Raw genomic sequence first — 16,842 nt, forward strand, 5'->3', positions numbered from 1 at the left:
TCACCTATGGTCATGAGCTTTGGGTAATGACTCAAAGAACGAGATTGCGGACAAGCGTCCGAAATGAGCTTTCAAAGGGCTCGCCCCTCAGTACCTGAGTGAACTTCTCTCCTACTATGAACCCTCATGCCTACTTAGATCACTGAGTCTTGGTTCCTTTTAAGGTTTCTTCCTCTTTAGGGAGCTTTTTCTTGCCATTGTTGACACTGGCGATGCTTATGGGAGCTTGGAACTGGATTTTTCTTTTTCTTTCTGTAATACTGATTGTTCTGTAAAGCTGCTTTGTGACAACACCTGCTGTAAAAAGCACTATATAAATAAATTTTGCTTTGCTTTGCTTGGGATTTTGAGTCCTAAATTTCTGCCAGAAAGACCCAGGAGGCAAGATAGATAGATACGTTATTGATCCCGAAGGAAATTTGAAGTGAAGCAGGGCAATTTTTTATATCCTCAAAGGATAATAACTCAGTAGAAATTAAAGAGTGTTTGGCGTAGGCCCCGTCCTCGGTTCGGGTCTTGGAGCGTCAAGACTGTCGCCGATCCTGCCAGATAGAGATGGCAGGGGCGGAGGCTACTCCCCAGACAACAAGATCCAACTAGTGGTGGTGAAAAGGAAGCAGGGGAACACCAAAATGTAGTTTTAAAAGTCAAGCCATTTTAAAGATGGATGTAGGCCTGTGATTGGTCAGGAGTAAGGAGTGAATGAATGATGTAATGTTAGAGTCTTCCTGGCAGAAGCTTCCATATATGAACATTTACACATCAGCCAATAGCTTCACTTGTTATTGTTGCAAAGGTTTAACTGTTCTATAAAAATCAAAAGAAAAATAGCATGTAAACCCATTATAACCTGAACAAACTCCCAATAATTATTAGCTGTTTCAGCATAATTGACAGAATGATTGTGGCTATTGAGCTCATACGCTGTGAAAGTTGGGGCAGTCGTGGGCTGGAGGTTAGGGAACTGGCCCTGTGACCGGAAGGTTGCCTGTTCAATCCCCAGTGCCAGCAGCCCATGACTGTCCTTGAGCAAGACCCCTAACCTCCAATTCCTCCAGGATGGGTTAAATGTGGAGGTGGAATTTCCCCATTTGTGGGATTTAAAAAAAAATCACTTCAAGTGTTTTGTCAGCCTAAAATTGCAGTACCCAGCAGTTAAATAAATACTTTGACTGAAGCTGAAAGGAAATGGAAAAAAAACAATATATAAGCATTTTTCCAAGTGTTTTAGTGTATAGATGAGGTGCAGATGGGTGATGCACATGTTAGGTGATTTAGGCTTATAGTAAATATAAAGTAAAACCATATAAAGGGAACATTTACAGATGTAGAGTGGCTGACTCCTGCTTGGAGCTTTGGCACATTTGAGTTGAGTAAGGCATTTTAGGTTTTAATGAACTTTTTTTATTTTCAGAAATTCAACATCAACACAAAATATTAATGCTAATATAAATCAACTTTAGCATGTACAAATTTAGCTAGTGCTAACTAATACAAAAAAGTTGGAATTTAATGGATGAAAATAAATGTGTAATTTAAATTCTTATAGAAGGGATGCTCCCTTTATCCCCAATCATGACACTCACCTGTTTCCAATTAACCTGTTCACCTGTGGAATGTTCCAAACAGGTGTTTTTTTGAGCATTCCTCAACTTTCCCAGTCTTTTGTTGCCCCTGTTGCAGGCATCAAATTCAAAATGAGTGAATATTTGCAAAAGACAACAAAGTTTATACGTTTGAACATTAATTATTTTGTCTTTGTAGTATTTTCAATTGAATATAGGTTGAAAAGGATTTGCAAATCATCGTATTCTGTTTTTATGTTTTACACAACGTCCCAACTTCATTGGAATTGGGATTGTACAAAAAAATGTTCAGCTATGTATACTATACTCTAAAGCTGTGAATCAGCAACATGCCTAATAAGGCCAGCATTACTCAGCATTGCCCTCTAAACAGAACTTTTTCTCATGATGTGTGTCTTGATGATGTGATTCTTTTATTTACATTTATTTGCCAAAATACCACACTTAATTCACGTTCTGCTTGTTTTGGAAATCTAATGACTGGAAAATTGTTATAGTCAGTTTAAATAATTGTAGTCATTTTGTAATTGTGACAGACATAGTCAGGGGAAGGTCTCAAATGAGAGAACAAATGAGAGGTCAAAGGACAAATGAGGCAGTGAGTACGACAAATCACAGTGAAGGAGAGGTCACAGGACAAATGAGTCAGTGAGCAGGACCAATCACAGTCAGGGAGAGGTCTGGAATCAAATGAGGCAATTATGAGAACCAGTCACAATCAGAGAGAGGTCTTGAATCAAATGAGGCAATGATGAGAACCAGTCACAGTCAGGGAGAGCTCTTGAATAAAATGAGGCAATGATGAGAACCAGGCACAGTCAGGGAGAGGTCTTGAATCAAATGAGGCAATGATAAGAACCAGTCACAGTCAGGGAGAGGTCTTCGAACAAGTGAGGCAACGATGAGAACCAGTCACAGTCAGGGAGAGGTCTTGAATCTAATGAGGCAGTGACTAGGACCAATCACAGTCATGGGGAAGTCTCAGTATATGTGAGACAGTGATTAGGACCAAAGTAAGAGGGAGGTCTCAGAATAAATTACCCAGTGATTAAAAGAAGGAGGTACCAGTCAAATTGCTTTGCAGTGCTTCATATAAATAATGCTTAAGGTCTGTGACAATGTGAGCTTACTTGGTGCACAAAAAATGGGCTTGCTTTTTTGATATAGATAGCTGTTAGTATTTATTTCTTTAAAGAAGTTGTTAGTTATCATAGATTATCTCCATTATACACAAATACTTTTTTTGCCTAAAACGTGTTTAAACATAGTTTTTCAAACATGAGAATTTGCATTTAAAGAGGGGCAATGTGACATCCCCTCCCTCAGTTTAATAACAAATGAATGACCGTGCTAAAACTTTTCACCTAGAAACAGAGAATGTAGCATTGTGTGCAAAAAACTTTTGAAATAATAGAAGAATGTTATTTTTTTTCTTCCAGATGTGCAGACGTTTCAGTGGATATCTTGCTGTATTTTCGATGATCAGAAGGGTGTTTGTGAGGGATACGAGAAGTACGGATATAACGGAGAGGACTTTATATCACTGGATGTAAAGCAGATGAGATACGTCCCTCACACGGCAGACGCAGCCCCCATCGCAGACATCTGGAACAAACGGAGAGATCGGATTGACTTTGTAAAGCACTACTTCACCAAAGAACTACCTGATTATCTGAGGATGGCTGCGCCCTATCTGAAGACAACGGGTACTGACATTCTCTACTAAGTTTACTGTAGAAGGAAATGCAACATGCAGTGGTACACAAAGTACTGAAGGCTTAATTCTAAATGTAATGGAATTAAAAGTGTTGTTGCTGGAAAAAATTAAGTAAATTATAGATTTTACTAAAAGCTGCATATAGTTTAAAATATTCTATGATACTTTGCACGACCGCTTTATTGTTTAAGTTTTGTTAATTCACAATTATTATCTTTGCTTAAAGTATCATATCCTCTGCTCATTGAAACTGTGTTCTTCTTTCGGCTGCTCCCTTTAGGGGTCGAAAAATCATCCTGCCTGCACCCTTTTCTGTACTGTCCATTGTTCACTGCTTGTATCTAATGCTTTTCCACGTTACTCATCCATGTGGCGTTTTCTCCTCCTCTGTTTCTTCCTTCAGTTTTCCCTGACGTCTATCTGCTGCAGAAGAACTCCTCCTCTCCGGTGGTGTGTCTTGCTACAGGGGTCAACTCCAGTGCAGTGACGATGACCTGGCGAAAAAATGGACAGGACCTCCATGAAGACGTGGATGAAGGAGAGACTGTACCCAATGGAGATGGAACATTCCAGAAGAGAATTTCCCTCAAAGTGGAGACTGAAGAGTGGAAGGAGAACCAGTACCACTGTGTGGTCCAGCATGAGAACTGGAAGACGATGATCATCAAAAACATAACCGAAGACGAGATCATGCATAGTAAGATTATTTCTAGAATAATAAAAAAAACAAAAAAACACCTGTTGTGGGAAGAGTTTGGAGTATTTGTTTGTTATGCCTTTATTTGGTTCTGTTCAGTATTCTGAAGCTTTGTCCTGTTTTAAGTCACAGAAACTACAGTCTACGCTTTTCATCAGCAAAGACCGACAGGATAATTTTGCTAATATGCTCATGTGGACTAAAATGTTGATTAATTGATATAGCAGCTTGTCTTTTTTATCAGAACATTATTGCTGCCCACTGTGTGTATTTTAAAACAGACTAAGGAACATAATTAAAATGATGAAATATGAATATTATTGTTTTTTTTTTTTGGAATGCTCGTTCGGGAATACCAAGGAATATTCAAAGCCTGTAAAGCTATCAGTTTATTGTGATGCTGAGTTTCAGACTCAGCTGTGCATGTTGCTGTGTTTACTGGGATTGATCATATTTATACTTCATTTATTTGCAGATCCCATACCTCATCCTAACATGAGCAGATCATATGTGGTTGTTATCATCGTCATCGTCATCATCATGTTTTTCTTTGTTCTTTTAAGAAAATGTAAAAAAGGTAAGCCTTCTTTAGCACTGCTGACTAATGGTGCGTGTGTGTGTGTGTGTGTGTGTGTGTGTGTGTGTGTGTGTGTGTGTGTGTGAGCAACCAGGGTCCTTTCTGTGTGGGACTTGTATAATGTGCAATTACATTTATGTTGTACTTGCTATGCTTTGCCTTGCAGTGTATTTTGTTGTGCAACAATGTCTGATTCACTGAACAATTACCGTCCAAATTTTCTTTGTAGGTAGGGGCATCCAGGATCAGTAAACAGATTCTTGTGGTCCTATAAAAAGCGAGAGCAAAAGAAAGAAGGCATCAAAGAAGGCCCATCTACAGAGGGAGACACTTTTTTTTTTCCTAAAGGGCAATGGAATGGACATCCATAGAGTGAACAGCACAGCTGCTACTCAGAAGTTCAACAGGAAGGCAAGTAAAAAAAAAAAAGCATAAGGCAGGTGTGTTTACAGCACACATGAGCACCTGCCCTGCACATTTTCTAGTAACATGGGTTCGTGCAAGACAACTTATGACTATATAAACAGTCAGTCAACTGTACATAAGAGAAATTTCCTTTTGCTACTTTGACCAGTCGCTCTGGGACTACCAAGCACTGAGAGTTACATTTTTATGATCAAGAATGTATTCTGAGCTAATACTGTACTTTTTGTACCGTTTTTGTACGGTTTAAAAAGTGTGTCTTTGTTTTTTTTTTTTTTTTTGTTTTTTTTTGCCTGTCTTGTCTGGTAGATTTGCAGATTTGGTATAATTATGGAATTGAGAATTATCGTCAGACTGCATTACTGTGCCAAACAAATTTACTTTTCCAAAATGAGCACTATAGATTGTAGGCTCATCTGGTCAGTGTTTCTTTCTTTCTTTATTTTTTTTTAAATTATTTAATTTCATTTTGTTTATGTGTGTGTGTGTGTGTGTGTGTGTGGAGGTTAATACTGTATACAGGGTCAGTGCCCTGGAAGGTGGTCCCTCATTGTAGTGACCTCTATTCATGAAAGGGTTCATTTTTTTTTCATTAATTAATGGAACAAGGAATTCCAACAGTTTTTCATAATGTCTGACCACAAAATTGTACATTCAAATGTTTTAATGTGAAATAGCTAATTTGCAGAGAACCTAAAGTCTCATGTCTTTACAGTGGTGGTAAAGGGAACCATGATTCCTGATGTTTGCAATGTATTAATGTATTTTCTTTCATCATTTTTGATGTCAAACTATAACTGCTAGATATAGCAGAGTGGAATGTGATTTCAGTGCTGCACAGAGAGCTTGTGTGGAGGTACCTGAGACCACATACTGATTGTCTCATAGTCGAAGACATGGGGTTACTTAACAGGGAATTCCAACAGTTTTTCATAATGTCTGTACAATTTTGTGGTCATTTAAATGTTTTAATGTGAAATAGCTAATTTGCAGAGAACCTAAAGTCTCATGTCTTTACAGTGGTGGTAATGGGAACCATGATTCCTGATGTTTGCAATGTATTAATGTATTTTCTTTCATCATTTTTGATGTCAAACTATAACTGCTAGATATAGCAGAGTGGAATGATTTCCCTTTTTTTTTTTTTGGCTTGTCAGTGTGGGAGGAGACATGTAATCACGGAGCCAGCCGTGAAGTTATGAATCAGGCAGGTATATCAAATCAAATCAAATCAAATCAAATTTATTTATATAGCGCTTTTTACAACTGATGTTGTCACAAAGCAGCTTTACAAAAATGGGAATCACAGCACAGAGAATCAGACAAAACACTGAACATAATATACAGAATATACAGAACCCCCGTGAGCGCTGAGGCAAGGAAAAACTCCCTCAGAGCTGGAGGAGGAAGAAACCTCGGGAGGACCAAGACTCACATCTAAAGGGGGGACCATCCTACCACTGGTCAGACAACTTATAAGTTAAACATTGAAAAGTCAATTTTACATCCACGCAGTTCTAATATATTCAGGTGTGTATAATCAACAGTGGAAACAATTAGAGTTCATATAGATTTGGATGTGATCTGTAGTGGAGAAGCTGCGTTCCAGAAACTTCCATCAGTCTGGTCAATCAGGGGGACAGGGGGACTTGAGGGTGGGACATCCATCAGTATTGGGCCGGACCGGTGGACAGTCAGTAACTCGGAGGAAGGAAAGATTTAGGAATTAGTTTAGACTGGATTTATGAAGAACAGAAAATGTAAAAAATTATCAGAGTGTGACTAATGACTCCGGCAGGTCTGAATATGACAGCCTAACTAAAGGGAGAGAGCCAGAAGGTAACATAGACACGGAGGCTCCCTGAGACACTGGCATTCACCCACTCCACCGTCCACAAACCTGAGTGACTGCATGTAGTGAGTGACAGCAGCACCAGCATCTCAGTTTACCCACAATTCACTATGTCCATGAACCCCTGGATCTGCAGCCTTATCTAAAGGGAATTAACATTAACTACCAAAAGCTAAACTAAACAAGTAAGTTTTTAGTCTAGACTTAAAGATTGAGACTGTGTCTGAGTCCCGAACATTATCGGGGAGATTATTCCAGAGTTGGGGCGCTTTATAAGAGAAAGCTCTTCCTCCTGCAGAGCTTCTCTGAATTTTGGGAACTACTAGGAAGCCAGCACCCTGTGATCTAAGTAATCGTGGTGGTTCATAATAGGAGATAAGGTCTCTCAGATACTCAGGAGCGAGCCCATGTAGGGCTTTATACGTTAACAGGAGAATTTTATAGTCTATGCGGAATTTGACTGGAAGCCAGTGAAGAGCTGATAGGACTGGACTAATATGGTCAAATTTTCTAGTTTTAGTAAGGACCCTGGCTGCAGCATTTTGAACTAGCTGAAGTTTATTTAAGTTACTGCTAGAACATCCTGACAGTAGCGCATTACAGTAGTCTAGCCTTGACGTAATGAAGGCATGTACTAATTCTTCTGCGTCATGTAAGGATAAAGCATTTCTTAGCTTGGCGATGTTACGGAGATGTAGAAAAGCTGTTTTAGTAACATTAGATATGTGTTTATCAAATGCTAGATCTGAATCTATGATAACGCCAAGATTTTTAGCTGTTGAACCAGGTGTGACTGAGAAGTCGGCCAGATTCAACATTAGGTGTGATAATTTATTTCTAGCAGCTTTAGGGCCTAATAGAAGAACTTCTGTTTTATCACTATTTAATAGAAGAAAGTTGTGTGACATCCATGATTTCACATCTTTTACGCAATCCTCCATTTTCTTTATTCTCTGTTTGTCATCAGGTTTGGCTGATATGAAGAGCTGCGTGTCGTCTGCATAACAATGAAAATTAACATTATGTTTTCTAATAACTTTGCCCAGGGGGAGCATGTATAACGTAAATAATAACGGTCCTAAGATAGAGCCTTGTGGAACTCCATATCTAACCTTTGTATAATTGGAGGGTATATTATTTACCCTCACAAACTGAAAACGATCGGTCAAGTATGATTTGAACCACGATAAGGCAGTTCCAGTTATACCGACCATTTTCTCTAATCTTTCTAGGAGGATATTATGATCTATTGTATCAAAAGCTGCGCTCAGATCAAGAAGTACCAGTAAAGAAACGCAGCCTTGGTCAGCGGCAAGAAGCAGATCATTTGTTATCTTAACTAGAGCTGTCTCAGTGCTATGATGAGGCCTAAATCCAGATTGGAATTTTTCATAGATCTGGTTTCTTTGCAGATAAGAGCCAAGTTGTTGGGCCACGGCCTTTTCTAAAATCTTAGAATATGGGCACCATGGGGTCCTTAGAGCATTGTGGCTAAGCTATGCGCAACAGCGTTGGTGGCACTTGTTGAAGCACCGGGCTGGCAACCACGGGTTAAGTGGCAGTGGCACAAACGAGGGGCCTTGGTTACTGGTGGTGTTGGGCAAGAACCCTACACTATGGCAATAAGAGTCCTTGGGCAAGAATCCCAGCAACGCCTTGGCCTCCCTGTGTACAAATTGATAGTCGCTCGGCATAAGAGCGTCAGCCAAATGCTGTAAATGTAGCGAGCAGCTAAGAGCATTGCTGTCCGGGTTATAATAAACGTCTAGCCCCCACTTGACACTGGTTGCTGTTTTAAGCACAGGTCTACGTTGAGCCTGAACCATCTTGTTAAACTCGGGAAGATCGATTGATATGGCAACTGAGTTGCTGCCTGCTTTTCATTGCTCTTTTTTTCTTATGGTGTTGTATGTGTATTACTTTTTTGTTTTAATATATTTTCTTTCATCATTTTTGATGTTGAATTATAACTGCTAGATCTGGGTTCGTGCAAGACAACTTATGACTATATAAACAGTCAGTCAACTGTACAGAGACTGTAGAGAAATTTCCTTTTGCTACTTTGACCAGTCGCTCTGGGACTACCAAGCACTGAGAGTTACATTTTTATGATCAAGAATGTATTCTGAGCTAATACTGTACTTTTTGTACCGTTTTTGTACGGTTTAAAAAGTGTGTCTTTGTTTTTTTTTTTTGTTTTTTTTTTTTGCCTGTCTTGTCTGGTAGATTTGCAGATTTGGTATAATTATGGAATTGAGAATTATCGTCAGACTGCATTACTGTGCCAAACAAATTTACTTTTCCAAAATGAGCACTATAGATTGTAGGCTCATCTGGTCAGTGTTTCTTTCTTTCTTTATTTTTTTTTTAATTATTTAATTTCATTTTGTTTATGTGTGTGTGTGTGTGTGTGTGTGTGTGTGTGTGTGTGGAGGTTAATACCCTATACTGGCACCGAAGTGTAGCTCAGTTTGCCTTTTTCTGTTATTTGGCTGTTCAGTGTGTGAGTGGATGAGTGAGAGCGTATTTATTCGTTTATTGACGAGCAGCTGAATTGTTCTGTGTGTGGTGCAGGTTGTTGGATTCCAATTAAGCACTATGCAGCTGATGCAAAAGAAGCACTATGTCAGTTACTGACATTAACTGACTCCCATTTTCCTCCTCATCATTAGTGACAGTTTGTCAAATTCAGTATTAAAACTTGAAAACCTACCTCTGACCTCAAACAGCACCTTCCGTGAATTATGCTGGAGTGAGGAATAGGAATGAAACGATTATTCGACTTAGTCAACTAAAATTGACTAATTTTAATTTTATAATTGACTAATAGATGCCAACTAATTTAGTACGCAAGTTGAGAACTTTGGTTAGTTGGTGATGTCATTGCAAGACTTTCTGGCAGAAGAAGGAGACTGCGCTGTTTATATTTATTAAGATTAAGATTAATTAGTTTAAGTGACCCTTATTAGTCCCCCAACGGGGAAATTTCACCTCCGCATTTAACCCATCCGTGAAGTGAAACACCATATACACTTTAGTGAGCACACACACTAGGGGGCTGTGAGCACACTTACCCGGAGCAGTGGTGACAGGAGTATAGTGTGCCACAAGTCTCTGAACTGTTAAGGCTCTGAACTGAGCATATTCTCTCACAGTAACTTGTGTAACATGTATCATATTTCCTGTGAAAACATCCTTGTTGCTCATTTCTGAGACTATTTTCTATGATAGTTGCCAAAGCATCTGGGGCACAAAGCTACAAGACACCGCATGCAGATGTACTTGGTTCTTTGTGTGCATGCAGCATCTTGGCATCTGCTGGGTTTATTGCTTCCTTGAGCTGGGGCCAGTGGTTTCCAGGGGTATACCGGATCTCAGGGGGGGGGCCTTAGACACTGCTCTCCGTTTTGCCTGTGGTGGAGTGGCACTGGGTCTGCCTCTGGTGTGTATTTTCATGGATCCTGCATTGATAAGAGCACGAGCTATTGACGCCTTGAAGTGCAGCAGATCCTTTGCTTCATTTCCAGACATTATATAAAGGAGCCAGGCATTCACAGTTGTGACATCAAGGAAGTGAAAGAACACTCTTATGTACCACCGTTTGTTTCTGCGTCGGTGTGGATACATGGCAACACATTGATCCATGAGATCTACTCCACCCATATGCTGATTGTACAACTTCACGGAAAATGGCCTTTGGAGGTTGAGCATTTGCTTCTCTTTTTTGCTCCATCTCTGTGCAACATCTGTTGGGGACAGGCCCGTGCAGGAAGGGGCCATGTGAATAACTGAACTATCCAACCAGCATTGTGCATCTGTGCCACGACAGAGACAGATCCTTGTGCTCCATGGAGCCTGTTGCTTCTACATGTGCCAGTGCCATAGATCCATTGGTGTTCCAGTGCCTGAAGGAGGGGAATGGTGCAAAAGGAATTGCCAATAAGCACCTTGTGGTTTTTGTCCTGAATGTCTTGACAAAGGCGCATGACTACATATCCAGCCATTCCCAGCTGACTGATCTCACCTCGTCCCCCAGCTGGACCTTGATAGGGTTCAAAGTTGTACATGCACCCAGAGGATCCTGCTCGCACCCACACTTTAATTCCCCAGGGCTTGGGTTTTTTGGGGACATATTGTTTGATAGACAGGCGTCCCTTGTAGGGAATCATCATCTCATCGACCGACTGAAATTCTTCTGGGTCAAGTGCTGATTAGAAGGTTTCCTTGAGTGCATCCAAGACTGGTCTGATTTTGACAAACCTGTCAGCATTTTTGGGGTCCAGTGAGTAGTTGAAAAGATGCATGAAGAAATCTATTGGATCTGCTCCCTCAACATTCATCTTGCTCTCTCCTAAGAAAGGAGGCAGGTCTCCCTCAAACTGGTTATCCTTAGCTTTCCAGATATTTCTGACACTCTTCCAGGGTCAGTGCCCTGGAAGGTGGTCCCTCATTGTAGTGACCTCTATTCATGAAAGGGTTAATTTTTTTTCATTAATTAATGGAACAAGGAATTCCAACAGTTTTTCATAATGTCTGACCACAAAATTGTACATTCAAATGTTTTAATGTGAAATAGCTAATTTGCAGAGAACCTAAAGTCTCATGTCTTTACAGTGGTGGTAAAGGGAACCATGATTCCTGATGTTTGCAATGTATTAATGTATTTTCTTTCATCATTTTTGATGTCAAACTATAACTGCTAGATATAGCAGAGTGGAATGTGATTTCAGTGCTGCACAGAGAGCTTGTGTGGAGGTACCTGAGACCACATACTGATTGTCTCATAGTCGAAGACATGGGGTTACTTAACAGGGAATTCCAACAGTTTTTCATAATGTCTGTACAATTTTGTGGTCATTTAAATGTTTTAATGTGAAATAGCTAATTTGCAGAGAACCTAAAGTCTCATGTCTTTACAGTGGTGGTAATGGGAACCATGATTCCTGATGTTTGCAATGTATTAATGTATTTTCTTTCATCATTTTTGATGTCAAACTATAACTGCTAGATATAGCAGAGTGGAATGATTTCCCTTTTTTTTTTTTTTTGGCTTCTCAGTGTGGGAGGAGACATGTAATCACGGAGCCAGCCGTGAAGTTATGAATCAGGCAGGTATATGGGCACCATGGGGTCCTTAGAGCATTGTGGCTGCCTGCTTCTCATTGTTCTTTTTTTTCTTAGCTTTTATTTTCTTTCTTTTTACTGGTTCTTTACTTTTGTTGTTGGTTCATTTGTTTCCTGTGGATTATTTATTTTTAGGGCTTTGTTTGCCCTGGTAAAGAGAATTTTATTTTAATAACAAACTGACAATGTGAACAATTTAATAAAGCCCTTTTTGTATTTTTCTAAATCTGTGTTGACATCATTTCTTGTGGAGCTCCCCTTTGCTCCAGGTGTAGCAAGGGGGGTGCCACACTAGTGTATGAGTTTGTTGACATGTTAAGCATTTCATATGCATTAGCCACTTCTGTACACACTGAAGCTGTGTCTTATGTAGCGGTAGGTGATACCGGAGATCTCGCGTTAAAAAGCGGGCACACAGAAAATGACTGTGTCTTCCCTCTCTGGCTGTGTCTTTATTGTTCCTGCATACACACACATTGTAGTTCAAACTCACACACTGAACTTATATGTAGTATTAATACACCAAGAATCAAGAGAGTATTAACAAAGTATTTTTAGAAAAATTAAATATAAAAACAATTTAGCTCAAAGTAACAAGAAATACCCCATGGACCCTCACAGAGCAGGTACTATTTGGGTGGTGGGTCATTCTCAGCACTGCAGTAACACTGACGTGGTGGTGGTTTGTTAGTGTGTGTTGTGCTGGTCTGAGTGGATCAGACACAGCAGTGCTGCTGGAGTTTTTAAACACCTCAGTGTCGCTGCTGGACTGAGAATATATAGGAGGCAAATCGTGCCAAAAAATAAATTAAAATGAAAATAATAAAATGTAAATGCAAACCTCTTTTTGCCATTTCTTGTTCCAAGCATCTGTGCAGATATCCTGCCAAAATTGAAAACGAAAGAAATTTTTTCACAAGAGCACGAGGCATTTATGACAAAAATAAAAATAAATTTAAAACAGCTATTTATCATTTCATTTTAGTCATTATTCTGGTGTTTCATGGTCAAATCTAAAATGAAAAAGCTCATAGAGAAAAAATCCAAAACTTTGACTCTGGCTTTTCTTCATGAAATGCATAAAATGTGTCAAAACTAAAATCTAAATGCAATGTTCATGTTTTTCATAGCAATCGGCTGCATATCTGACAAAAGTAAAATGCAAAATGGACAAATCAACAGCAAAGTGACAGTTTGTGATTCAGTTTTCGGCGTCGAAGTGCTTTAAGTGTCAGAATGAAAAGGCAAATGGAAACGAATGTCAACGCCGCCTGCTGGAGATTTACATTACATTTTTCACTTTTCATTTTCATTTTCAAACTGACCAACATGCAAATATATTTTAATTAACACTGGGCGGAGCTAAAACTACAGAACTCTGCATGTCTAGGCAAAATGGCGAAGTCGGTTGTGGAGCTACTACGAGAGGCTGCAGCGGCATTGGAGTGGGGGCAGGGCACTGGGTTACAGATGGCCTCACCCAGTGAAACGAAGATCGCTGTTAGTGAATCACAACCTCAACCACGTCCAGGGACATCAACTCTCCAAGAATCGCGAGCCGCTTCCATGGCAAGAGAGAGACCGTTAAAAGTAGGTCGTTGGGTAGCTAGTTAACTTTAGCTAACAAGTCCACCATAGTTTAAGCACCCACTTCTTGGATAGGGTTTTCAATTTAAAGTAGTAATGTTAATGTTAACATGACATTACATACAATCACACTACACTAAGCGAATGTCATTTGAATTAAACGCTTTTCTAGCACGTTTCAGCTACTTTAGCAGTCTAGAAACAAGGTCGCTGTTTGCTGAGCTAACTAACATTCATTTGTTGACCTTTACAGTGTATTGGTCTTTATCTTATTTTCTGTGCATGTGTGTGTGTGTCTTTATTTGTACTTGAAGTGAGTACACCGTTTTCTCCATATGCTCGCCCTTATGTCAAACTGGTTGAAAACCTGAGAAGGTCAATCCCACCCAAGCCCACGAAGAAAGCGACTTATACTCATAAATTTTTTTGTTTGAATGCACGGTACCTAAGCTACCTAAGTACCTAAGCTCAATCACCGAGCTGAATTATAGCAGGTAGGGCTGGGAGAGAGGAAGAGTTTTCTCTGGCAAGAATCGTTACAAAACAATTTTTGTAACTTTTTCTTTTGTGTTCAGGTGATGATTTGTTACAGCTATCCATTAAAAAAATCATAAGTTTTTCTGTAATGTGATTTAACGTCCGCCCCTCCCCTCCCCTCCAATGCTGTCTTAGAATATATCTAAAGCAATGCATGAAAATGGGCCGATGATACAGTGAATTTACTGCACCGAACTTCAGCCATGCTGAAATACAGGACATGTGGACCAGTGCAACTTGTAAGAAACATAGTCATTACCTATAAAATATTTTTGTTCAGGGGCCAAATTTACATAACAGACTTGCTTAATTGTTTTTTTTTTTTGTTGTTTTTTTTTTAAACGATTGTGGCAGAACTTTTTTTTATTGGACAAGAAGATCACCTGGTACCATCCACATCACGGATCCTGCTTGACTGTGGTCAGTTTTGTGCTATTGGCCGTATGATTGGCCACTCTTTCTTACATGGAGGACCCTTGCTCACCGGACTAAGCGGCTCCGTGTTCAGGCTGATAACCGGAGAGAAGAATGAACCAGTGATTGTGGAATTAAATGCCTGTCCTGATACTGACATCATGGAAATTGTCTCTCTTGTGAGTGTGACAAAAACATTAATGTTAGAATAGTGATTTTCCACTGTTGCCACTTATGATCTGTACACTCTGCTGAGCAACATGGCTGTTAATTTTATGCAGATATTTTTTAAACTGATGTATCATAGCTTCAGGGTCTTGGAACACTGACTGAAGCTGAGCATAAGCAATTGTGGAAAGGGTAAGCTGGGATCTTCCTTCAGTCACTGAAGAGAACAGGAAAAGGCTGGCACATTGCATAATACAACATGCTGTAAGACTTTTTCTTATGACTTCAGTTATCCAGTGTGTGTAACTCTAAATTTAGTTTGATGATTAAGTTATTATTTTAGGTTGTTGGCCAGAGGGAAAAGCAGATGCAGCAGATCAAGAAGGGTTTGAAAGACACTGGGGTTCTCTCCGTTATTAAAGAACGTCCTTCTCTCATGGAACGGCTTTTCCCAAGAGCTGCTTCTCAAGTAATTGAGCCAGAGGTATGATTGCATTCATAACCCTTTAACTATGCACAACAGACATATATCTACCACATGGTCTGTATGTTTTGTTTATTTGGTAGTCCTTGTATTTCCACTCAATTGGTAGAGCATACACATGGTGGTCTTACCCTCCTGTAGCTAAACTTTTTAGCTTGAGTAGTAATCTAAGTTTGTCTCCAATGCTCTAATGTGCATCAGTACAGCAATACTGTACAGAAGGGGCTTCAAGATTGAAGTTGGGGAAATGCTAACAATCATGTTTTACATCTAAAACCATCTGAGTATAACAGTAAACAGTAGTTGAGGGCTGTTGATGCACTTTGCATCCCTGCAAAGTTTTACATTTGTTCACACTATGTTGCACAAAATGTTGGGTACTGTCAGTTTAACTTTTGTGACAACACAGTTTTATTCTCAGATGATTTAAAGATGTTTGTTGTACAACGATGAGGACATGCACTACCAGCTTGAAGACTCATGCAAAGTGACAGGCTTCTTGCGCCAGTACATTGAACATGGTAAGCGTTCTAGATTCATTGAAACAATTTTGAAATTAGAATTTTTGAGCTGAAATGTGAACTTGGTTTCTTATTCCACTGTACACTTTCTCATATTTTGACAGGTACATCACAGGAGTTTAAGAAACTGGTCCAGTTTTGGGTGGGCTGGACCTCACATCCACAGCATCTCTATGTGGAAGTTTCAAGAAGTCTCTCAATGCTAATTGCGTATACATGTAGAGACACCATCAAGCTCCCCGTTATTTACAGTACCTATTAGGACTTCTGTAAGGACGTCCAAGCTGCTGTTTCAAAGACTGAATATGGATTTGGTTTGATTTTATGTGTTTCACTGTCCTAAAAAGAATGGTTCACCAGACAAATCAAATTTACACAATTTTCTCCATACCCCAGATGTAGTTTAATGACAAAGGCATATTTTGTGGCTAAAATTTTAGTTTTGCATATTTGCATTGAATGCAAATACGGTACCATGGGTGACTTCCAGTACTACATGTCTCAAAGCTAAGTTAAAAATAAATAAATATTTGATGGGCCTCACCGCATGTAGTGGCTGATCAACTACATTTGGGGTATGTTTTGTGTGTGTGTGTGTGTGTGTGTGAGAGAGAGAGAGAGAGAGAACATTGCTTTAAGCAACACATGATTCTGTGCATATAATTTACAGTCTCATATCATGTAACTAATTATTCATGCATTTTCAACTTTAACAGTTTAATACAGTTGTTTTTAGAGGTTTAAGGATTTCAGTTATTCAAGTTTGGCTGTTTTTAAACATTAATTGCTGTTACACCCCAGTGGTGGTGAAGTTCTCTTCCTCCAACCCCCCATCTCCCCCAAAAAAACATTTGTCCAGGAATGTTTTATAAGGATAATTTATTGTTCAATTGCATTCTTTTATTCAGCAATAGATTCTGGTTTAACAATAAATAAATACACTGTATAAGTGTGTTGTGTTACAAAAAAAAATACACTGTTAGAAATAAATGTACCATGCAGGTACATGATTTGTTCATCAAGGTACAAACAATGAGAGTGTACCCTCAAAGATGCAACAGCGGTTTTAAGGTTCAACTGTGTACCTTAAATAAGTTTTTCCTAGTGGAAAATAGATATTTGTATCTTTTTATAAACTAATTTTTTAAAACAGAA

The 16,842-nt window shown here is 39.3% G+C and overlaps 1 protein-coding gene across 1 annotated transcript in view; it reads left to right on the forward strand.

Moving 5' to 3' along the window:
• LOC108414551 (H-2 class I histocompatibility antigen, K-D alpha chain-like) overlaps nt 1–16,842 on the forward strand; it is a 31,782-nt gene that overhangs the window by 760 nt on the left and 14,180 nt on the right. Inside the window, exons 2-3 of the mRNA XM_037533309.1 lie at nt 3,073–3,292; nt 3,707–4,000. Of these exons, the coding sequence (XP_037389206.1) occupies nt 3,073–3,292; nt 3,707–4,000 (514 nt within the window). The remainder of the gene's footprint in view (nt 1–3,072; nt 3,293–3,706; nt 4,001–16,842) is intronic.

The sequence above is a fragment of the Pygocentrus nattereri genome, chromosome 23, assembly GCF_015220715.1.
Source record: "Pygocentrus nattereri isolate fPygNat1 chromosome 23, fPygNat1.pri, whole genome shotgun sequence".
NCBI lineage: Eukaryota > Metazoa > Chordata > Actinopteri > Characiformes > Serrasalmidae > Pygocentrus > Pygocentrus nattereri.